Raw genomic sequence first — 24534 nt, 5'->3', positions numbered from 1 at the left:
TCGTAAAATCAGGAGCAAGAATTATATGCACACCAGATGGGCTGATTATCCAATTTCCAGGCCAAATACCACTCTACCAGACGTATGACGGACAACAGAGAATCATGATGATGGCAGCAAATCCAGAAAACGACGAAGAAAATGACACAACCACTGTGTACTGGAGCCGCCTGATCACCACTGAAATCGATACTCCACATGTCCAAAGAACTTACATGGCCTGGAAGCCATGGATACATACACTGGGACCCTATGGGCCCCTGCAAGATCCTCTACATTGTACGTATAATTATCTAAGGCGACCAGATGAAGAATATCAAGACGCGTGGATGGAAGATAAAGAGGGAAAGATGTAAGATTTGACTGTAGCAGACATCTACGTAGGACCGCAGGGTGTAGCAGTAGCGGTAAAACTCACACCAGAACAAAAACAATGGTACAATTTATCTGAAGAAGCTGTTCCTCATGTCACACTCGCCATGACCATTGGAGCTGAGTCCAGATCATTGGGTCCAATGATAAAGACTGCATTGAACACAGTATGGTTGGCGACAGAATCACCTTTTCTGTGGCGATCAACAGACCAGACGATGTGGAGGATTGGAAACAATAGCCAGGAACAAGGGCTATTGGAGAAGCAGGAATTGGACAGAGATCATGGACGAGAACACACAAACCATCCAGACACAGAATAAATGCTGATGCAGGTGCCTACACATCTTTGGACCACTGGAGACTATGATGTTGGATTAGTGAATCATGAAGTCTCAGTGGAGCTAGTTGACAATTACAAACCATGTTGGCGCCCGCAATACAAATTGAAGCAAGAACAAATAGATGAGATAGGAAACACTATTCAAGGATTGTTGCAAGCTGGAGTGATCAGACACACTGGCTCAAATTGGAATACTCCCATCTGGCCGGTACCAAAAGCTGGAAACAAGGGATGGAGAATGGTCCATGATCTAAGAGATGTCAACAATGTCACTAAAACTGCTAATATTCCTGTTCCCGATCCACATGTAGCATTACAAAATCTAAATCCAGGTCACAAATATTTCACAGTGATAGATCTAGCTAATGCATTGTTTTGCTTACCATTAGATCTATACTTCCAGGACATATTTGCTTTTACCTACCAAAGACAGCGATACACTTACAATCGGATGCCACAGTGTTACAAAGATAGTCCAGGATTATTTAACCGTGCTTTGAAACAAGATCTCAGTGCATTGCAACTACCGGAGGGAGTGACTCTGATACAGTATGTTGATGATTTACTTCTAGCCGGGCCAGATGCATCAACATGTCTGGCTGTGACACAACAATTGCTAATCCTACTGGCCAATGTAGGATACAAGGTGAAGAAAGAAAAAACACAAATCGCAAGGAGAACAGTTACATTCCTGGGAAGGATGATTTCCTCCAACAGTCTAACTCTGACACCAGCACAAAGGTCTTCCATCCTCTCTCAACCAAAGCCTGAAACAGTGCAACAGATGCTTGCGTTCCTGGGCCTGACAGGTTACAGCAGGACGTACATACCTGACTATGTGGATTTGACACAACCACTGAGACACATAATTGCAGAAGCAGGAAACAGAAATCTTAAAGCTACTCTCGAGTGGACAACGTTGGCCGAAGAAGCTTTCACAAAGACGAAGCAAGCCCTGAGTCAAGCGGCACACCTTTCCACTCCTGATTATGACGATGATTTTTGCCTTGATGTTTCTGAATCAGGTGGAATAGTCAATGGAGTCCTGTTTCAGAAAAAAGGGGGAGTGAGACAGGTACTGATGTACCATAGCTCAAAGTTAGACAATATAGAACTAGGCCAGACAGGATGTGCAAGACATCTAGCTGCACTAGCAAAAGTCATTGAGAAAACTGCACATGTGGTAATGTGCCAACCATTGAAAGTCAACACAGCCCATGGAGTAGTAGCATTTATAAATTCACAGGCATTCACATTTTCCCCAATCAGGAAAATCAAGATTCAGACCAGTCTGTTGAAACCACACATAACAGGACTGAGCACGGAAGAGCACACATGACTGTCAGTTCGTCTCCCAAAAGGATCTCAAGATAAGATCAGATTTAGAAACAGACCCTTTGGACCAACCAGACTCCACTCTCTACAGTGACGGCTGTTGTTACAAGGGAGATGACGGGAATGTGGCCTCCTATGCAGTAGTCCGGCAGGAGGGATACATATACATACCATAGAAGCAGAAATCATCTCCCAACCTGCTTCGGCCCAACTGGCAGAAGTAGTGGCACTCACCAAAGCCTTGGAGCATGCAGAGGGACAAAGAGTCAACATCTATACAGATTCAGCATATGCCTATGGAGCAGTGCATATAGACGGACCACAGTGGATCAGAAGAGGGTTCCTAATAGGGGTGGGCGATATTGAAAAATATAATATCACAATATTTTTCAAGCAGTATCACGATATTTTTTCATGTCGGTTATTATGGTTATTTTTCAAGTTACTTAACAGTACAACCACCTACAAGGTAACAAAAACTAAAATAAAAAGGAGTAACAGACCAAAATACCATTTCAAGCTGGTTTTAATTCTGCAATGAATCCCTGAATGAACAATTCAACAGGAATTGTGATATGGCTTCCTCAGTGTTCAAGTAGGTAGGCCTACACCCTACACAACAAACGTTAACACTGGTTTCTTCACCAAGTAAAGTGCACTTCTTGCTAAATAAAATAAAATATTCAAGGCACAGTTTCTCAGTATAAAAATTCACTTTCTGTTTTAGGTAGCACTTGATGTAACATCAATAAACATGAAAAGGAGAGCTTTAGAACATAACCAAGTAAAACATAAAACACCAATGAGGAAAAGTCAGTGCCAAACAATTAAAATGTAAACTTTAGACTTGAAGTGCAATCAAAGACTTTAACATAACTGAACATCCGTTTCCAAAGGGAAAAACAATATAAATACCTTATTGATAAAATAAAATATAAGCCAACAGAATCAACCAAGACAATAAATGAAGTGCAATACTGTCTGAATCCTGACTAGACAGCTTGGTTTTTACTAACCGTTATCAGTATTTAGTTACTTCGGCATCATTTTGAAACGTGTATTACAATTAAATCACGGTAAAATAGGTTAATTTTGTCGTAGTTGGTTTCCACTAGGGATGCTCCGATCGCCAATTTCGGGCCCGATCACCGATCGCCGGAATCAGTATCGGCCGATACCGATTGCCGATCCGATCGAGTGGGCGGGGCCTACATGGAAGATTTAAACATCACTTTAAATCTTCCATTTAAAATGATGTTTAAAACTCAGTTAATGGGGCTCATTTACTGGAGCTCCCACAAACAACAATCAACTTAATTATTACATTCAAATGATGTACATTATTCAAGTTTACATTCACTTTGGATAATAACACGGGAGAAATTAGCGGAAGCGCTCTCTTTTCCTCTCTCCCTCTCTCTCTCTCCCCTCTCTCCCTCTCCTGACAGCCTGTCAGTATCTCATGCAGCTCACTGATCCAGTAATGAGTGGCCCGACAATGAAGAATAAATATATTTATAATAACTAGTTTAGCTTGTTCCAGAGGTAGATAAAATAGCTAAGTGTGTTAGGTCTAACTCTTACGGTACGTCCACACAGCAGCTTTTCAAAAATCTTGGAGCTGGGCGTGTCTGAAAGCTTGGGGATTTTTTGCGAGCAACGCGACCAACAACCAATCACATGAATCTCCCGCCCCCGACATACAAAGCAAAAAACCCCGGGGATTTTATGCGAGCAATATATATATATAAACTCCCCAAACAGGCGAAAACTTACCAGTTTCACCCACTGTCTCTGCCACCTCCCTCCATGCCTGGTTCCTCCGGTTTGTATCCCGTTAATAGTTCTGGTCGTAAAGAACCGGGTGATTTGCTACCGTAATTTCTCGTTTGGAATATGAGGAAATGAACTGCGGTCTGGTTCTCCCTGTGTGTGTGTTTCGCTGCGCTTACCTGTCCGGCGGGCGGAGCTGCAGGATTTCTGCTTCACACACGTTGCATTCCGCTATTTTACTGTCTTTTTCGGACACCTTAAAATAATGCCAGACCGGTGAAGCCATTTTGGCGAGCTTGTTTTGCCGCACACAGAGAAAAGTGTCATGTATTTTACGTCATGCGATCGGCTCTCGCGATCGGCATGTTTAGAGAGCACCGATCGATCGGTAGAGAGTGAGTATCGGCCGATATCGATCGGTGACCGATCGATCGGAGCATCCCTAGTTTCCACCACAGTATTTACATGGATATAAGCCCCACCCCCTCTCCAGCGTGTCCTGTTTGAATGACAGGAGTAAACACAGCTGACAGCCGCGGTGAAACTCCAGCGGTTAGGGTGAGAATATTCGCTTCGCATCGTGTCCGTTGTGAACGCAGCATAACGCAGTTCAGAAACCACTGTTTTTACGCTTTTTAAGCAACTTCGAGATTTTAACAGTATCAGGGTTACGCAGGCCATGGTGGCCGTAGGACGTACAATTATTTTCGGGGCTTCACGGCCAGACCGAGGGGCAATGACGGCATGGCCGCCGTGAAAATCCTACCCTGGTGCACTCGCAGCACTCACATTCTATGACTGAGTGACTCTCTGTATCACGACAGATATGATATCTCTCAAAAGGCATATCGTGGAGACCTAATATCGTCACGACGATATATATCGTCATATCGCCCACCCCTAGTTCCTAACATCTGCTAAGACACCAGTAAAACATGCTGAAGCGCTACAACTCCTGCTAACATCTTTACTGTTGCCATCACAAGTGGCAGTAATGAAATGCAAAGGACATCAAACATTGAACAATGTGTATGAACAGAATCAATGGAGTCAGAAGGGAGCAAAGGAAGTAGATGGCCGGTGGAGAGCCCACGACGGCCGTTTAGTCGCACCTGCAAAGTTATGCCACCTGCTAATAGAACAATCACATGGTCCCACTCATGTAGGCAAAGCAAGAACAACAAAAGACATTGAACAACAGTGGTGGCATCCTTACATGAAGGACATGGATGAAAACTTCGTAAACGACTGTGACACGTGCAATGCATTCAATGTAAAAAAGCCATACAAGAGCCCAATGGGAAGATATCCAGTCCCAGAAGCCCCATTCAAAGACATTTGTATTGATTATACAGACATGGGAGCAGACAATGTAGTCAGAGGGTTTAGATATATGTTGGTAATGATTGATCGTTATACCAGATGGATTGAAGCCATTCCCTGTAAGAAAGAAGATGCAAAGACAGTCATTAAATGGCTCAAAACAGAACTCGTACCCCGCTATGGAGTGCCAAGGATAATAAGATCAGACAATGATTCACATTTTTCAAGCAAACACTTGGAGGAAGTAGAGTTATATTTTGGTATAATTCATAAGTTTGGGTCAGCATACCACCCACAATCTCAGGGTATCGTAGAAAGAGCAAATCGAACATTAAAAGGGAAAATTACAAAAGTCATTGTTGGCACAAACATGAAATGGGTCGATGCTTTGCCTTTGGCACTCATGTCAATGAGATCTTCTGAGGGTGCTAAAACACATCTTTCACCCCATGAGTTGTTAACTGGTAGGCCAATGCCTGGGCCTCCTAGAGAAGGAGGGAGTGGCCCAGTTTTAGACATCAGACACATTGAAGTGGATGAATATGTCAGGGCTCTGAGTAATATTATCCAAGTCTTGTCTACACAGGTTCAGAGAACTGCAGAGACACCAGACGAGACACCAGAAGAGACTCCTGTACGGCCAGGTGATTGGGTGAGGTTGAAAGTTCACAAAAGAAGGTGGGCTGAACCCAGGTGGACGGGACCGTGGGAAGTTGTTGAAAGAAAGAAAAAGGAGCAAATTGGCACCACCTGACACATTGTCGCCCTGCACCGGCACCTTCCAGAAAGCTCTCGGAAGTTAGGACTGATTTGGCAGAGCTGGAACAAAATGATGAATAAAAATCAAATCAAGAGATATTAAGATAGAAACAGCTCAAAAGACGAATTGTCTTTTGGTTTTATAGATTGAATACTAAAACGGAATACCCATTCTTGTTTTACATCTGAAACCTATTTTTGTTGTCCATTCAAAAAGAGTCCAATATTTTTGTCCTATTATTTTCTATATACTTCATCTTTGTACTCATCATTCTAAACTCTGCAACTGATATTGCACTCATTATTTTAAACTCTGAAACTGATATAACCATGGATAAAATTGATGAAGTGCCATTGAAAAAGTCAGAACAATTATGGGGCCCCCTAGGGATAAGAATTGTAATATCATTGTTAGTTGTGTTCATCACAATTGGCATTTTCCTGGTTGGGTGGGGGGTACAGCATCGTGAAGAACCCGAATCCATTTGTGCACTCGTAGAAAATGCCAATATCACTAACAAAACTTCAGCTGTGTTTAAGAGACTTCAGATTAACTATATCTACTACAATCAGCAGAGGTTCATAAACCACTCCATGGACGCGATGAGGGGACTACATGAGCAACTGGACAAGACCAGCCAGATGTCTTTGCAGAACAGAGTAGCCCTAGATATGTTGCTGGCAGAAAAAGGGGGTGTATGCAAAATGTTTGGAACATTATGTTGTACTTTCATCCCAAATAATACCTCACCTGATGGATCAGTAACCAAGGCTCTGAAGGGACTCACTACTTTGAGCATGGAGTTGGCAGACAACAGTGGGATAGAGAAAAACCCCCTCGGGATTTATTTGATGGTTGGCTGGGGAAGTACAAGGATTTCTTACTGAGTGGATGATGTCTATCTCAGGTGTGATCGTGATATTAGCACTGTCCTGTTGTTGTTGCTCAACATGCATCCGCGATTTAGCAAACCGACTGATTAATGGGGCCCTAAACCAGGAATACGCCAGGGGTCAATATCTCATGGGGGAACAATTTCAAATGCTAGCAGAACAGGACGACCCACCCCGTATACAGATATTGATGAAAATGATGAGTTAGTTTAAATGATGTTAAATTATATGGATGTTCAGAGATGAGATTGTTCAATGAATGTCCAGCTGATGTGATACTTTAAATGATGAAATCATGTGAAGAGTTAACAAACTAAAATGCTAAAATGGAGTGAATCTATTTCAATTTACTTTCATTTCAATTTACTTTACACTATTCCAAGATAGTTTATTTGTATTCTTTATTATTTTATACTATTCTAATATAGTAAATGTTGTGTTTTATAAATCGTTGCTATTCTAAAATAGTTTGTTTCTTTTGCATTTTGTAAAAACAAGTGCCTTAACACTGAGCGTGGTATGAGAACGGTTTCTGTGAAAGGAGGGAGAATGAAATGTTCTGATACCAAGCCATTGCTGCTATTTTGAAGAATGATATTGAATGTTAACACTAGAAGTTATGCACAAGGGAAAACTTTTATGTTTGAGCACAGTCAAAAGTATTTTTTGTATTTTTGTAAAGTTAAAGCTATTGAACCATTCCATTGTGATTGTATGTTTTTAATATGAGATATGTACAAGCCTTGTAATTTTATTAGCCTTAACATGAAGTAAAATTAAGTAACCCAAAATGTTAAACAGTAAGAGTAGTCATATTTCGTGAACCCTTTGAAGAGTAGTGTCACACCGGTGTGATCATTCTATAATACACCATTTAAGCCCGGGGGAGAAATGCTAACGCTAACGCTACATTAGCATCGGCGATCTTTTCTACTTCATGCTATCTGCAAAAATGGTTGACATTAAACATTAAAAAGATCAGGTAGTTCAGAGAGAATTTAAGGCAGGCAGGCAGCTTTGCATGACATTCTTCTGGACGTGTTTCATTGTGGTGATTGTGAGGGTCAGGGGCGTCACCTGGAAACATTCGGGGCTTAGCCCACAGTGGCGGCGCTACAGTCGAATTTTCTACTGCAAGACTCCCCACACGCACATACACAATTGCGCCATCTGGTGTCACAAACGTGTGCCTACATTAGCTTTGTTACGGAAATGGATTGTGGGAGATTCTCATAGCACGTGAGGATCTCTTGAGGGTAATGTGCCTGTATTATCTCAGTGGACAAAATGTATGTTTTTATTTTATAAGGACAATAACGTACTGTTGTGTTTGTTTAGTTTAATGTTAATTGTTTAATGCTCACAGTCACAGCAACATGTCTTTTGTGTGATTGGCTATTTGTTTTATATGATTTATCAACGTGATCATCAATAGCTAATCTGAGCACCAGAACCCAGCTCACGTGTCCTTTTATGCTGTCCATTGAAATGCAGGTATGTGAGTTTTGTACACCAGTTTATTTATGTTTAATGTTTCACATTGCTCCACATGATGCCTTGACTACAAAGTCTTCCATGTTTCTACGCTTCTTCCTCTGTGTCACAGTTTCGGGAATATCAAGATCATTGCACAGGGCCTTGGTCTTGTCATAGACCTCATGTGCTTTCTTGTTACTTCGGTAACTTTTCAGTGTGTTCTCAACTGCTGTTTTGTAATCTACTGCCTGCACCAAGTCAATTGTTTCTTTCTGCAGGTATTTGTGCAGGCCCTGAGTGGTTGAGAGCAGTATCTGGAACAGGACAAGCATGTCGATGGTACTGAAATTTCAAAGCTTGCTTTCCAGACCCTTTGCTAGAGGGGCTGAAAGGCTCCCTAAAGTCTTGATCAAAGCAGGGAGGTTTTTGACATGCCCAGCGAACAAGTTGTTTGTCCCCTACCTCTAGCTGTTTCTGAAATGTTTGCAATCTCTGATGGTGGACAAGAGATGTGGAGAAGAAAGAGTAGAGACACTCCAGTAGATCAACGCAGGTATGTGAGTTTTGTACACCAGTTTGTATAAGTTTAATGTTTCACATTGCTTGTGAAAAATATACTACCACTATACGATCACTGATGTTTTGTTGTTGACTGGACACTTATTTTGTAAAAGAGATAGCATGTGAGGATCTCTTAAGCAATGCAGCTCACGTGTCCTTTTTATACGCTGTCCATTGAAATGCAGGAAAGTAATCAGCTCTGAGTGATCTGTTGCCGAGGGGACACTACACCGGAGTTACATAAGCAGAGATAAAGTGCTATTTTGGGGGGAACTCACTTCCTCTGGGGTCCCCCAGGAAGATTTTTTTTAAATATTGAAGTTAAAAGCATCAATCTTGTGCACTTTGAGAGCAAAATTAAGAGATATGGATACATCTCTCAACACCCATATTTCAAAAATAAATCAAAGAATCAGAATCAGAAACGGGTTTAATATTTAAAAACACTTCATTTTCCAATTAAATCATAAACTATGTCAAATTATTAGAAGTTGTTAGTCATCAGATTAAACAGAAAAAAGGGATGGCAGGAGGAAATAATAATCCCTCATCACTTGCTGCTTCCCTCATCACTTGCTGTTTGCGGTTGAAATGATCTCTTTTGCTGGCCAAACATGCTGGATGGAAAGCAGTGATTTCTCACTTGCCTTGGCCCTGTATCTGCAGTCCCTAAATCAGTCATGTTACCCATTGACTCTTGTCTGTTCTGGTGTTCCTGTTCATTGTTGTTCTTGTCTGTTGTATCTCCTTCTTGTGTGTCCCTTTCTCCTGTTCCCCTTTCTTCATCCTCTACTCTGTTTGGCTCATCTGTGATGACTGTGTAGGTAAACACAAACAAGTATGTAAGTCAATCAGTTTCCAGCTCTGTCAAATAAATGAATTTCAAGATACACAAATGTGTCTTCATTAAAATGAGTGTCACCACACTGTCACAACATGTAATACTAACCAATTGAAAATAGTTACATTTACATTGGAAACCTCTTGTAGATATCACTGTTAAGAGTAGTTATCTGCCAATAGGACAGAATCATTCCTATACAAATGCAGTTTGAGTAATTTACTTAATATATTCACTTAACACTTTAATATAGTCATTTTCACTTAAAGGTGAGGTAGGTAAGTTTGAGAAACCGGCTCGAGATACACTTTTTGTTATATTCCATGGAATGCTCTTATCATCCCGATAGCAATGATTATCTTAAGTGCTTTGACAAAAAATCCATAAAAAAATGTCATCTGTGGAAGCCGTAGCACTGTAAAAAGCACGACCAATCATCTGAGCCGGCCCGGCTAAAATAACTGGATGGCCTACCTGCCTGTCAGCCTTCCATCGGGGCACAAACTTATCTCGTGCCCTCATTGGTCATGTTCGTGTGTGTTGGAGGAGGGGCTCTATAAGGAAGTGGCAGATTTTCTCCGGTTGTGTATTTTCAAATTCTAGCGATCTCGAGACGGTTTCTCAAACTTACCTACCCCACCTTTAATACTCTAATATAGTCATCTTTCTGCATTCAACACTAAGGAAAGCTGTACAATTTGACATGATAATGAGGAAAAAAGGCCTCCGACAATGCAGATAATTTTTTGATCATATCAATTTTAAGATGGGGGTCAAGGCTTAATATTTGGGAGCATAGTGTCCCTTGCCCCCTTTCAGGAGCCCCACTGGATTAGCTTTGATCTGAAATATTTGTATATAAAGCTTGTTAGCTGGCTGTCCATCTCATAATGTTCACATAGAAACTAGCTGTCAATAGGAAATATCAATCAGAAAAATGATAATTTCATGCAAAAATCTGTCACAAAAAGAGGTTGCACATTTAAATGCAGGTGTTGTTATGGCAACGTCAGTGGCCAAACAGCCACATTTACTGCTGCAAATACGTTCAAACTTGCTGTCGACACGTAAAGCAGTGGCAACTATGCCACCATTGCAGCTGACTTTTTCTCAGAAATACTGTCACATAACATCCATATATTTCAGTGCTAGGTTGATGCTTAGCTAAGCTAACTATGAAACACTTTAACTGACAGGACTCAGGATCAACTGTGTAATGTAAGGTAGCTTCTAGCTTCATGTCGAACACTGACAGACAGTAAGTCAACATTTCCCAGAGAGCTTTCTTTGAAATCACCAGGTAATGCAAAAAAACACAACATTTAGATTGTATGACAAAGTGTTTATTTAATATATCTGGCTAGCTAAAGCTACTTGCCAACGGTTTCGCTTACCCGCGCGATTCAAAGTAACGTCTAGAGATGGGAATTTGAAAGCAAATGTATATTCGAATATTCGACCCCCAAAAAAACGGTTAACCGGTTAACCGAAATGTACATATCCTATAAAAAAAAAATTGGGTAAAAAAAAATGTTTCAATTTTTTTTTCAGAATTAAAAAAAAAAAAATTACCCAATTTTTTTTCAGTAATTTTTGGAAACAAATACATACATGTTCAAATAAATGTAGAAACCAAGTCGAATTTGTCAAATGTATTGAACTGGCTATCACAGTTTGACAGCTATAGGCCTACAGCTTTCATGTGCGGAGGCAATTCACAATCAGCCCAGCTGTAGAGAAGACCCTCTCAGCTGGAACGGAGGTTGCGGGTATAGCAAGGTTTAGCATGTATATATAAGTTTAATTTGGCATAGTTTGACCTCTACACCGCACTCACTAACCTGGTCGAAATATTTCCACACATTACTCCTTTTTGACGCCATGTCTGTTGTGTAGGACTCTTCTTAGAGTGTAAATAATTACCAGACTATGACTGGTAAAATATGTTGAATACCGGCAAAAATCTCTCCAGTCAAAATGTCTATGTACTTTGCCGCCACACACGGTTGCCAAGCAGCGCTTATTGTTGTTTAGGCTGGCCACTCATGTGTTGACAGGGGGCGGGGGAGCACGCTCATGAACCTCGCAATGGCTGCGGAGCGCATTTGCGCCACATTTGGGCCTAAGATGAGGTTTGAATCTGCGTGATCTGCGTGTAGGGAGGGGCAGCAGCCATATCATTGGCTAGAACTAGCTAGATCTGATGGATTTGGACATAAACACGAGTGAAGTATAACCGGACGCGAGAGAGAGAGATCTGCACCTGCAGCTCTGCCCGCTATGAGGGACCGGTGAGCGGAGCAAAACACACCTTTAGACATCAACTAACACATTTAGCTATGGCACTGTCGTATATATACATTGAATTATTCAATTTGATAATATGTAATCAACTTAGGCATCACTCCCAAAAAACAAAAACAAAAATTAATAAAAATATTCATAACTCATATTCGAAAACATGAATAATTATTCGAATACCTGAATAATTTCGAATATTCGATTAATCGTTCCCATCCCTAACGTCAACGTAGCTATAATTTATGCTTTGCTTACATGTTGACATAACATATTTACATACCTTGTTCACCTGGCTCAGGTGGTGGCTCTGGGGTTGTTGTGTGAGCCACCACTTGAGAATTGCCGTCTTTTTTATAAAAAAAATGTCTAATGTCCATCTTCAGAAACTCCGCGTCCGCGGCTGAAAGTTTAAAGTGTAAACAGTAAACACTGTCACAGAGGAGAGGTACGTACCTGTCAGCCAATAAAACACGTTTATTTCCATGCAACTCTCTGATTGGTCTGGTGGTGTCTTGCCTCTGTTGCATTCACTGAACACGGGAAATTACAATCCTGCCGTCCTCTAGATAAAGTACGGTTAATGTATTATATTATTGAGGGAGAATTTGTCCGGGGCTAAAGAAAAAACATCCGGGCTAAAGCCCCGGATGCCTACCCCAGGCGACGCCCCTGGTGAGGGTAGTCAATCCCTTTTTTGACAAGACAGCAGGGTTGCCAACTTTGGGTACCTGGCTGGAGTGAGATTTTGATATCATGGGTTTAATTACACATATGCGCACTAAATGACTGCTATCGTGTCAGTAGCGGGACCTTAGCATATACTGTATATAGGATATATATATACAATATATACCAATCCACAATATTGGACACAGACTATAAAGGGCACAACGTTTCATTCACTAATGAAAGTCAAACACATGTTTGTTTCCACTGTTTTATTGTGTGCCTGTCGCGATAAGCAATTAATTGACTTATCGTACGATAAATAAAAATGAACTCGATACATTGCCATTGAGGATGTGACTAGCAGTTTGAAAGGATGTACTTGAATTATTATTATATATTATCATTAGGTCAGTGGTCTAAAATGGTCATACAACGGTGCTGACAATATTATCGTTTATCGCAATCATTTCCGGGAAAATGTATCCAACAAAATTAATTATCGTGAGAGGCCTATACATGAAACACACACACAAACAAATCTACAGACTTACTCCAAACCGCCAAATATATTAATTAACGCACTCTCACTCTCATATACTCTTTGACTCTATTTTGGCCTAGTAGAACAATAAGCAGCAGACTTTTACTTTTCATTTCTACTGGATCTTAGATCTGCGCATGCGCAATACGGGCCGGATTGACCAACCGGCTCCCACTGCTCTGCTGTCTGTTAACGTTGTTAAGAGTGGTGGGGTCGGGGAGGGAGCGGATCGACAGCTTGAGCAGCTGTCAACTCAACATTGTAAATAACCAACCAAAAACGATCGCCGGTTCATCTTGTTTTTGGCATGAGAATAGTTTGGGCAGCGTGAGAGCGTGTGTCACACGCCAGATGCGTGAGAGTTGGCAACTCTGAAGACAGTAGTGACGGCCATCTTGGTGACATGTGTTGTTGTGCAAGAGATGTAGTTCATTGAGAGTTTCACACAAAAATTGTTGTTACTTCACAGTTTTACGACACATTTTTTTAGTTTTTAAATTGACAAACATCATATGTGTAATTCGTGGCACAATTCAAACGGGATGGAAAGATAATCTTTCTCTCTCAGTCTCCATTGACTTCAATACATATATTTTCAGAAATAAGGTCCCATGGAGGTCCACCAGAAGGGGAGGGACTTCGCCACTCTATAGAGCGAAATGAGGAATGGCTAAAATGCAGGATCTGTTTGGTATTTTGAAAAAAAAAACTATATTTATATACTTTATATAGGTATGGCCCTACAACATATTGTTCAAATATAGCATGATAGGTCCACTTTAAATATAAAAAAGAAAAATCCTGCCTGTTGTTTGATAAATCGGAAGTGGATGTTTTCATATGGATGGGAGCCTACTTGGTGCTCATGTTTCTGTTTGTTACATTCACCCGTTTTGACATTTACTGTTAACACATTGCAAGTTTATTGCTGAAGATTGGTGCTTAATCATCATCATTGGTGATTAGTGATTTCAACTCAGATGTGAATGTTTTCATAAAGATGGCTGCTTTCTTTTAAATGTTGCTATGCACTTTGATGTAATAAAATTACAGACCCGTTGGAAATGTTGATGTGATGTCATAATTGCAATTAATGATAATCTTAATGTGGATTTGGCACACTGATCACATTTTTTTTAAATGGCACTTCATATCAAAAAGGTTGCTAACCCCTGCTCTAGTGTTACATAATGATGTCACTATCTTAATGAAGTAAAGAAAGGAGTCTAATTGAGGCGTTGCAGGCAGGGGGGAGGGTAATGGGGTTGTGGTAGATAAACTCCCTCTGGAGGGACCTTTTAGCCTTTGCAGACCATTTACATGCATTAAAACCTATATAACACACTACAACAAAGTTAAAACCCAAAAAAGCTTAATAGGGCCTCTTTAGGTATATTTTTATATTATTAAAATGTGTACATTGTTGAAGATGTGTGAGAGTAATGACTTAAGAGGGTTGGTCTGTTAATTTGACTCCTACATAAACCACAATGGACAGACAAGAGCTCTAACTCCTGTGGCAGTGGTGTGTGTTGGACTACAACCACCTCTGTTTCTATTTCCCTCAAATTCTCACTCGCACACATTCCACTGGTGTTTTTCTTCCCCTGCCCAACATGTTATAGTTAATCCTTTCTGGGTTATCTCCCCAGCACAGACTCACCATGAATGTGCATGTGTGTTTGCGTTAAATGAAGATTTATATGCATTAGCAGTTATGGTGTTTTTTCCTCCTAAAAACCTAGGGATTTACATACCAGTGCATGTGCCCTGAGTACGTGTTCAAATGTGAAGGCCGAACAAATCACCTGCGACAGCCAAAGAAAAGCTGGGGACTAAAGCGTTGGTGAGTGGATTTCTGACGCTTTCATCCAGCCCCTTTTCCCACCACCCTTTCTGCTAACATTTCCATCAGCTGCGAAGGAAGTGGCGGTCATGGATTTTTGTTTGGCTTAGGAGCATGGCATTTCTGAAAAGGGTGACAATCAATAAATTAAGTCTCTTTCAATGCCAAAGTGCCTCTTTGGAGCATATTTTTCTTCCTCGCATGCCAACATTCTGTACATTCCACTCGGCTATTTTTGCTGCAGTCTCACTGTCACAATGAAGATATAAAGTCCACAGGCAGAGGATGGAACCTGAAAAACTAATGTGACAGTGGGATTTATTGCATCTTAATTATTTAAAAGTGTGCGAGCAATATTGAATGAGAAGTAGCTAGAAGGTGAGGGCAAGGGACTGCGAAGGAAAGAAAGAAGCAGCATGACAAACCGTCAGTTTGTCAAGTGAAGAATGTTGTGTTAATAAATCTTGTAAAATAACACAAGGGAACCACATTAATCAAACATAATTTATTTGAATTTCTGAGAAAAAGGGAAAAAATACCTGGAATTAACATGCTATTTTGTATCCACTAACCTAATAATGATAATCCAGGTAATAACCTGATCCCTGGCTTTTGAAACAGAATTGGTTTTATTACCAACTAGCTTTGCACATACAAGGAATTTGCTTTGGTATATTATGTTTTTTGGGTCTATTTATTGAACTTTGTTATACACATGCATGCATTGTACCGATGCATACACATGCCATGAAAAGTAATGGTGACTACGTTCATTAGTATTTAAGCGATACCATTCCCCTAAAATAAAGGCTTTAGATTCTCTCTTAACTGTATGTCATCATTGATTTCTCCCTCCCAATATAGTCAAAATGGCGGGGAGCAGGGGTATTGGAGAAGAAACAAAGGAGGAAAGTCAATACACGGGAAGACACGCAATGGTTTCAAATACTGACTTTGATGATAACAGAAGTTGATTCTGAGGTATGTTTTTGTACTGGGAAAAAGTTGGTATGTGAGAGAGAAACAAGTCTTAGAGCGGCAAGCACGGAACCAGCAACTACACGGCTCCCGCGGGTAATTCAATATAGATTATAATTGTGAGAAATGTCTCCAGACAAACACGCTCTCTTCTCTTTCACTGATACACACAGCACAGATGCCTCCTTCTCTATTACTCTGTGTCCCTGGCAGCTGAAGTGGAGTGAAGTAACTCCACTGTGTGTGTCTGTAGATTCAGAAGCTCTTCTATTCAACAGTCACAAGTCCTTTTAATTAATAAATACATGCTCTTAGATAGTGATTGCTGAGTTAATGTCTGCTGTGCCAGTACAAGTCAAACCAAGGCTAAAAGTCAAGACTGTATAAATAGGGCAATAAACAAATGCTATGAATAAGAAGTGAATATGTGGAAATATATTGTTTCGCTCAGATAAGACCTTGAGAGATCCGATTGGTTTCTAATTTATATCAATATTGCAATTTCTGTTATTTTTTTCCTTCATTGCCTGAACATGCCACTAGCTAAAAGTACATTTTAGTCAAGCACTGTATAATTCTAAGGTACTTGTATCATATATTTAAATGGTTATTTGACTTCTACAGTATTTAATATCTAAAGGACAATTCAATTACGACGTTTTTCTTATAGTTTAAGCCTTATAGATTGTTTTTCTTCCGTATCATGACATCACTATGTACCACTTATGTTGGCTCGCCATCGAACACATTGTACGTTATTTGCTAGTGGGCAGGACATCTCTAAGCAGTTGACCAATTACAACAGAGCAAACCTGCTGACCAATCAGAGGTTTCAGACAGAGGGTGAAAAGAGGTGCTGCAGCACAGGCAGTATGAGAAAAATAAAGAGCTTTTTGAACATTAAAGCATGGAAATCAGAATTACATTAAATGTATTTGTTCCACAGAGGGGACATTTACGATTGTCACAGCAAATACCTAAAGACAGCTTACTATCTCTCAAGAAACATATACAAGATTACAGATACTTCAATGCTTATCACAAGGACCCTAACCAAATTCCTAGGGATTACTCTTGGAGACATTTATAACATAGGTCTAGTCGTTCTTATACATTTTAACACAAAATGTACATTATATTTGTAAGTATATATAGTTATTTTGTAGTTTAACTTTTGATGGCAGGACTTCAACTTGTAACAGAAAACTTCTACCCAGTTGTTTATTTTCTCTTTATACACATATCTGAACACTTCTATCACTACTGCAGGGGGTTGGGTAGGTAACCATTTAGAATAAGATTTCACTTCATCCATCACAGATTGCGGATTAGGTGAAGGAAGAGAAATGTGGTGTTTCCTTTGTGGAGTAGGAATAGTTACAATAACATGCATCAAAAAGCTGTTTTTGTTTTGGAACCCCATACCATACTAATGCAAGACAATTTTTCTTCAGAATGACAAACCTGAAAAACAGAAATAATGAGCCCTGAACAAGATTTCACTGTACCGTGCAAAGACATAAAACCAGGTCTATAAATCGATCAGAAGATCCCTTCAGTGTTTGTACTAAGGGCTTTCTATTAATAATAATAATAATAATGGGTTTCATTTATAAATCACTTAAAATCCTGAAGTGCTACAAGCAGTGAGCATGAACAGTATAAAAACATTACACAACACGGTAGAATTAATAAAAAGCAATAAAAAACAAACAATGATGACGATGAGGAGAGCATTGCAGTAGTCCAGCCTGGAGGAGACAAAGGCATGGACCAGCTTCTCGGCGTCAGAGTGAGTGTGGGGCGGAGTTTGGCGATGTTCCTGAGGTGATAAAAAGAGTTCTTGCACAGCTGTTTAATGTGAGCCTCAAAGGTCAGATGGGCGTCCATTTTCACACCCAGGTTGGTGACTATTGAGGAGAGGGTAATTTCCTGGTGATGGTGGATGACCGAACCTGGTGTGGGGTGCCAACTATAATTGTCAAGTTGTGATTGGGTTTGATTGATTGACTTCTGCCTAAACTTGAAAAATGGCTTGATTCTTTCCAAAAGGATAACTCAGACTTGAATCTTTTCCTCTTTATTTGAGTGATGCAGATTCCTTTTTGCTTCATTCAGCTTATTGTTAGCCTCTTGATACTAATTTAGTCATTTAGGTTGAAAACCTTTAACACAAAACATATTTTCATTCATTTTAGGCAAACAAACATTTCAATAAAAAACATGCCATCCTTTAACAAGCACTTTCTTTCCTGCTCCATAATCAAGTTTACAATTAAACTTAACATCTAATCAAAAGTAACTGCATCTCAACAAAGTAAATTATATTCCAGCATCTTATGTTAGCTTCTTACTTAATAAGACTAGAAATAATAATACATGTAATCAAACATGGTTAAACCAGACTAATACATCCAGAAATATTCACCAGCAGCGTCTTTGGTCGAATCCCTGAATCTCCTCTCCTCTCTCACAGCAAATTGTTTGTCCTCTGCTGAGAGTGTGTTCCCAGGTGTGTTGCATTTAGCTCATTAAATAGGAGACGGAGGCCCAATCCCAAACCACTCCCTCGACCCTACCCCTCCGTGATGGAGTGAACTCCGTCTGTAGCCACACTCGCAGCTCAACGAGGCTCCCTCCTGTCAGATGGAGGGAGTAAATACAGCAGCAAGCTTTGGGACGGCCTCCCCTCTCTCCGGCAGAAACAGGAAATGCTGTAACTGTGTGTAACAACGGTTTCAAATAAGCATCTCTTAGACAAAAAGTTTAAATGAATAACTCAAATAAAACTCCAAACATCTTTCATTGTGTTTCAAAGCTCTTTTAGTTTTAAACCTGATGTTTAAAAGCTTCTTAGTTTTTGCAACGGTCTGTAAATATACACAACTTTATAATAAAATGCACACATTTACCTTTTTCTAGACTAAACACAGGTATGATCATAAGTTAAAAACATATGAGGTTATCATGAGGTTGTTAACATCGCAATTTATCAGTGGATGTTTGCTGGAACTACTTGTAAACAGCGTGTTTCCTGACGGACACACACAGCGTGACTCCGGTCAGGTAGAGACCGGTCTCAAGTCAGCACCGCTGCAGACTCGCTGTTTGAGGGCTTGATAGCCCACTCCCCCTCCACACTCGTTGCTTTGGAACCGCCCTCAATATGGCGGACCCTCCGCGTGAACGCGCAAACGGAGTGGTAGGGTGTAGGGGGCGGTTTGGGAATGGGCCTCACTCTTCCTTTGAGCCACATTCTCAGTGGAATCACAGACCCTAGGCTCCCTGTCTCCACCTGCTGGACTGGAGCCAGATGTTGAATTGCACTTGGGGCTCTGACAAAACACCTCCCACTAGAGCTCCTGGTTCCTGAACCCAAGGAGCTCACACCAGTTATTCACCTTCAAATCACGCCTGTTCTTCCACGGGAAGTAAGATGACATCCCTATGAAGAATAGTGGCAGGGATCTTGCTTGGATGTCCCTTGTACCCTCCACAGACTTCATTCTTCATAACTGGGACTGGGTAGCTGGGAAAGGTTCTCACATTTACATCCCTTACGATGCCTTTTCCATCAGTATTTACACTGACCACTCTCACCAGTTTGTAATGTCCTCTCAGGGCATTTTGGTCAGCTAGCCACACCACATCTCCCACTGCTACATCTCGATTCCTTGTGTGCCATATTACTTCCAACTTTGATTCTGCCCTAGGCTGGTCCTTAATCTCCAGCCACTTCCTTGCAGCTCTCCACACCCAGGCTATGACACCGACACGTTTTTGAAGGCTGCAGAATCTTTTCACCTCCACAGGATCCTTCACTGTCTTTCCTGTGAGATTTCTGGTAGGAGTCTGATCGGCTCTAGGTTTCTCCCATTGGCTCTTCCTTTTTCTGTTTCCCTGTGGGTCTTCTAGGCCATCTCTTTGATTTATTTCGGCTTGAGCTCTTGTTATGGCTGCTGAGAATGCCTTCCTCTGGAGCTTGTCCACACTCTCTCTGGCTTGCGCTGCCACCTCTCCAGCTGATCTTATTGGCCACTCCTCCACTCTGTACCCAATTCCCAGGGCTTTGTTGTCCTCCTCTCTCATCTGATTTGGGAGGATGAGAGTTTTACTTGCAGCTGTTGCTTTTTCTCCTCCCAGGAGCGCTGCTGCAGTTTCTTGCCTCCCACTTTGACCAGACCGGACCCATGGTTTGAGGCATAAGCCACCAGCTCTTTCGACCATTTTGTGCACTTGGGCTTTATCTACAGCTTGCCCCTCAGGCTCCCGCTTCTGCTGTTTTCCTGTCTTCAGGACTGTGGCCTCCACAGCACGTTTGTTGTTGGGGAGAGAAGTGGGGTCTTCAGTCCAGAGATATTTTGCATCCCAGTGTGGTGATGCAATATGAGAATCCTGCCTGACGTAGGTTATGCCTGCCTTTATTGTATCCAGCTCTCTCTCCTCCGCCAGGGTAATCTCTTTACCTCCTGGTTGGCAATTTCCACACCGACATCCTCCACACTTAGGCTCACAGGCTGCTCCAATGCTGTCCCACCTCCACCATTCCAGGAACTCACGATTCGTTGCAGCTGTGACCTTTACTTCAGTCATATCTTCCTTCTGCAACTGTGCTGGTTTGTCTTTTGGAAGCTTTATCTCCTCATACCTGACTGCAGCTGTTCTCATGGAGCGAGCAAAGTGTGTGTTGGACCTGTGTGCCGCCACTTCAATCTCCTCAAACAGTTCTGGGTGTGCCCCGCCTACTGTTTTTCCCAGTGGACTTTCCCACAAACCAAGGTCTCCACCCACCTTCACTCTTTGTGGAGCAAGTCTTCCTTCCCTGTGGCTTATGAGGAGCTCAACTTCTTCTGGCCTCTTTAATTCTTCGGGCTTGACCTCTGGGAAGAACTTCTGCAGTTTTTCAGGACTGATGACTTTATGCACTTTGGCGATCTCCCTTAGGCCATAGCAGACAAGTCCATGTGCCTTCTCTGTCCCTTTAGGAGTATTGACTTCTTCTGGCCTCTTTAATTTGTCGGGCTTGACCTCTGGGAAGAACTTCTGCAGTTTCTCCGCTGCAATCCTGCGTGCGGTAACAAATTCAACATGCCTCATCTCAAGTCTCTTCTTGGTTGCTTTGAGGTCCTTGACTCTGCTAGCTAGATCTGATTTCGCCATTATGAGTATCCAGCACTCCCAAGCTGCCATCACTCTGGTGGCCTCCTTCATACGCCTCTCTAGAATGGTCAGGAGCACCCCGTAGCCTTCCAGGTTGGTTCCTTCCACAGGCACATTCCCAGCTTGTTCACTGGCTTCTTCTGCTTCCTCAATTGCAGTGATGAGCTCATATCGGCCATATCTGGATCTGGATCTTGAATAAGGCCTCTCACCTCTTCCAGTCTGGCTTCAGCCTCCTCTGCAGTCCTTCCAACGTCAGCCTCTTCCCGCTTTGCAAGAGCTTCTTCTTCCTTTCCTTCGGCCTTTTGAGCCTCTGCCTGCAACCCAGCCATGCAGTCCTCATTTGCTTCAAGAACCTTTTTTAATCCCTCTTTCAGCTTGGTGAATTCCTCCCTTAGCTCTGCTTCGACCATTCTACATGCTTCTCTGTTGAGGTAGTTGGCCTGCCTGGTGAAGTTGCTTTTTGCACTTGTTCTTGCTTTCTTGAGCTCTTTAACCGTCTTCCCCAGGATTTCTTCCGTCATTTTGAGCTAATGGAAATCCACAGTTTCCCTTCTCTGCGTCAACAGCTTTCTCTGGACATCTGAAGCCTTTTATCCTCTGGCCCAGGCTGCTCCGCTTGGTTTTCAACTGTCAAGTTGTGATTGGGTTTGATTGATTGACTCCTGCCTAAACTTGAAAAATGGCTTGATTCTTTCCAAAAGGACACATGGGACAACTCAGACTTGAATCTTTTCCTATTTATTTGAGTGATGCAGATTCCTTTTTGCTTCATTCAGCTTATTGTTAGCCTCTTGATACTAATTTAGTCATTTAGGTTGAAAACCTTTAACACAAAACATATTTTCATTCATTTTAGGCAAACAAACATTTCAATAAAAAACATGCCATCCTTTAACAAGCACTTTCTTTCCTGCTCCATAATCAAGTTTACAATTAAACTTAACATCTAATCAAAAGTAACTGCATCTCAACAAAGTAAATTATATTCCAGCATCTTATGTTAGCTTCTTACTTAATAAGACTAGAAATAATAATACATGTAATCAAACATGGTTAAACCAGACTAATACATCCACAAATATTCACCAGCAGCGTCTTTGGTCGAATCCCTGAGTCTCCTCTCCTCTCTCACAGCAAATTGTTTGTCCTCTGCTGAGAGTGTGTTCCCAGGTGTGTTGCATTTAGCTCATTAAATAGGAGACTCACTCTTCCTTCGAGCCACATTCTCAGTAGAATCACAGACCCTAGGCTCCCTGTCTCCACCTGCTGGACTGGAGCCAGATGTTGAATTGCACTTGGGGCTCTGACAAAACAATAATGGCTTCGGTCTTGGAGCTGTTGAGTTTCAGGAAGTTTTGCTTCATCCACGCCTGTATCTCCTCCAGGCAGGCAGTGAGTGTGGGTGAAGGCAGGGCTACAGATGAGGTAGGGTTGATCCTGAGGTACAGTTGGGTGTCATCAGCGTAACAATGGAATGATACTCCATGTCAGCTGATGATAGAGCCAAGGGGGAGCATGTAGAGTGTGAAAAGGGTGGGGCCGAGAACTGATCCTTTAGGGACACCACAGGTGACGTCGTGGGTACCCGACTCTGCCTCGCCCAAGGAGACGTACTCTGTTCTCCCGGTGAGGTATGATCTGAACCAGTCAAGGGGAGAGTCAGAGAGTCCGATGGTGGAGTGTAGACGATGAAGGAGGATGCCGTGATCGACAGTGTCGAAAGCTGCAGTGAGATCGAGGAGGATGAGGAGAGAGGGAGAGCCAGCATCAGCCGTCATCAGCAGGTAGTTGGTGACCCTGACCAGGGCAGTTTCTGTGCTGTGGCCTGAGCGGAAACCAGACTGGAACTGTCTGAGCAGCAACTAGTTTTTCCAGCAGCTTTGAGAGAAAAGGAAGGTTGGAAATGGGTCTGTAGTTGGCCAGGACTCCTGGGTCAAGGGAGGTTTTTTTGAGATGAGGTTTGATGACTGCGGTTTTTAGGGCAGAGGGGACATGGCCAGCCTGGAGAGAGAGGTTTACGATCTTAGTGATCATGGGGCTCATGGTACAGATGTACGATTTCACCAGAGTTGACGGAAGGGGGTCCAGGACACAGGTGGAGGGCTTCATCCTCCTAACGATGCCCTCAACCTCTCGCTGAGAGATGTCCGTGAAACAGCGAAGAGGCAGGGTTGTCCCAGGCTGTGGGTCAGCAGTTGGAACTGAAGGTGCAGAGGGGCTAGATAGGATGGAGCGGATGGTGTCAACTTTGTTTATGAAGAAGGCGGCGAAGTTGCAACACTGCTTCTCAGTGGAGTCGGAGAGTAGAGGACTTTGGGATTTGAGGAGGTGGTTTATGGTGGAGAAGAGTTGCTTGGAGTTTCCAGTACTGTTGTTGATGATGGAGGAGTAGTACTGGGACCGTGCATCTCTGAGGGACTGTGCGTAAGCCTTCTGGTGTTCACGGTAGGCTTACCGGTGAACAGTGAGTCCTGAGGCCTTGAGCCGCCGCTCAAGGACACTCCCAGCTGTCTTCATTCTCCGCAGCTCGCCGGTGTACCAAGGGGCTGAGTGCAAGAAGGTGACCATCCTGGTTTTGAGGGGGGCGTGCAGATCAAGGAGACTGTTAAGGGACTGGTTGTAATATGCCACTGACTCATTTACTGATGAGAAGTTGGCTGGAGAAAGATGCTGGAGGTCCAGGGTCATGGTGTCCGGGTTGATGTTCCTCAGGTTCCTGAAGCGGATTTGGCGTTTGGGCTTGGGACTGTGGGGACTGGGAAAACAGCTCCATAGAGATGGTCTTGTGGTCAGACACCCCCAGGTCATACACTAGCAGATTGCTGATGGGGGCGGAGTTTGTGATGACCAGGTCGAGCGCGTGGCCCTTGGCGTGTGTGGGGACATCAACATGCTGTGTGAGATTGAGGCAGTCCAGAAGTAGCAGAAACTCAGTGGCAAAGTTGCAGGAGGGGGAGTCGACGTGAATATTAATATCTCCAAGTATGATAATATTGGCAGAGGTTGTGCATAGCGTAGTGAGAAGGTCTTGTATCTCTGGGATGAAAGCTGAATTGGGTTTGGGTGGCCGGTAGATCAGAAGTATTGTCAGGGGGAAGGGGGGTTTACATTTAAATGCAAGGCATTCAAAAGAGGACAATGGGCTAGTTGCACAAGATGGCGTCTATCAACTTCCGGCGGCTGGGTGTGCGGTTGTAAACTTCCGGTCTACAGTAGAGCGGTAGAGGGAAGAGCGATAGATAGCGTATAGATAGCGAGAGAGATAGCGTATAGATATTATATAGGCACTATTTTACACTCGATGTCTCCAAGACCTACCGAAGGTTAACATCAGTGATGTACATCGGCTGGTACAAGCG

The 24534-nt window shown here is 42.2% G+C and overlaps 1 protein-coding gene across 1 annotated transcript in view; it reads right to left on the bottom strand.

Moving 5' to 3' along the window:
* Positions 1-5184: 5184 nt before the first annotated feature.
* The window catches only part of LOC117538314, a 49493-nt gene continuing 30143 nt past the window's right edge, over positions 5185-24534 (bottom strand). The window contains exon 5 of the mRNA XM_034203919.1: positions 5185-5263. Coding sequence (XP_034059810.1) covers positions 5237-5263 — 27 coding nt within the window. The 3' untranslated portion in view covers positions 5185-5236. The remainder of the gene's footprint in view (positions 5264-24534) is intronic.

The sequence above is a fragment of the Gymnodraco acuticeps genome, unplaced genomic scaffold (assembly GCF_902827175.1).
Source record: "Gymnodraco acuticeps unplaced genomic scaffold, fGymAcu1.1, whole genome shotgun sequence".
Classification (NCBI taxonomy): Eukaryota; Metazoa; Chordata; class Actinopteri; order Perciformes; family Bathydraconidae; genus Gymnodraco; species Gymnodraco acuticeps.
This window is presented reverse-complemented; position numbering and strand designations above follow the sequence as displayed.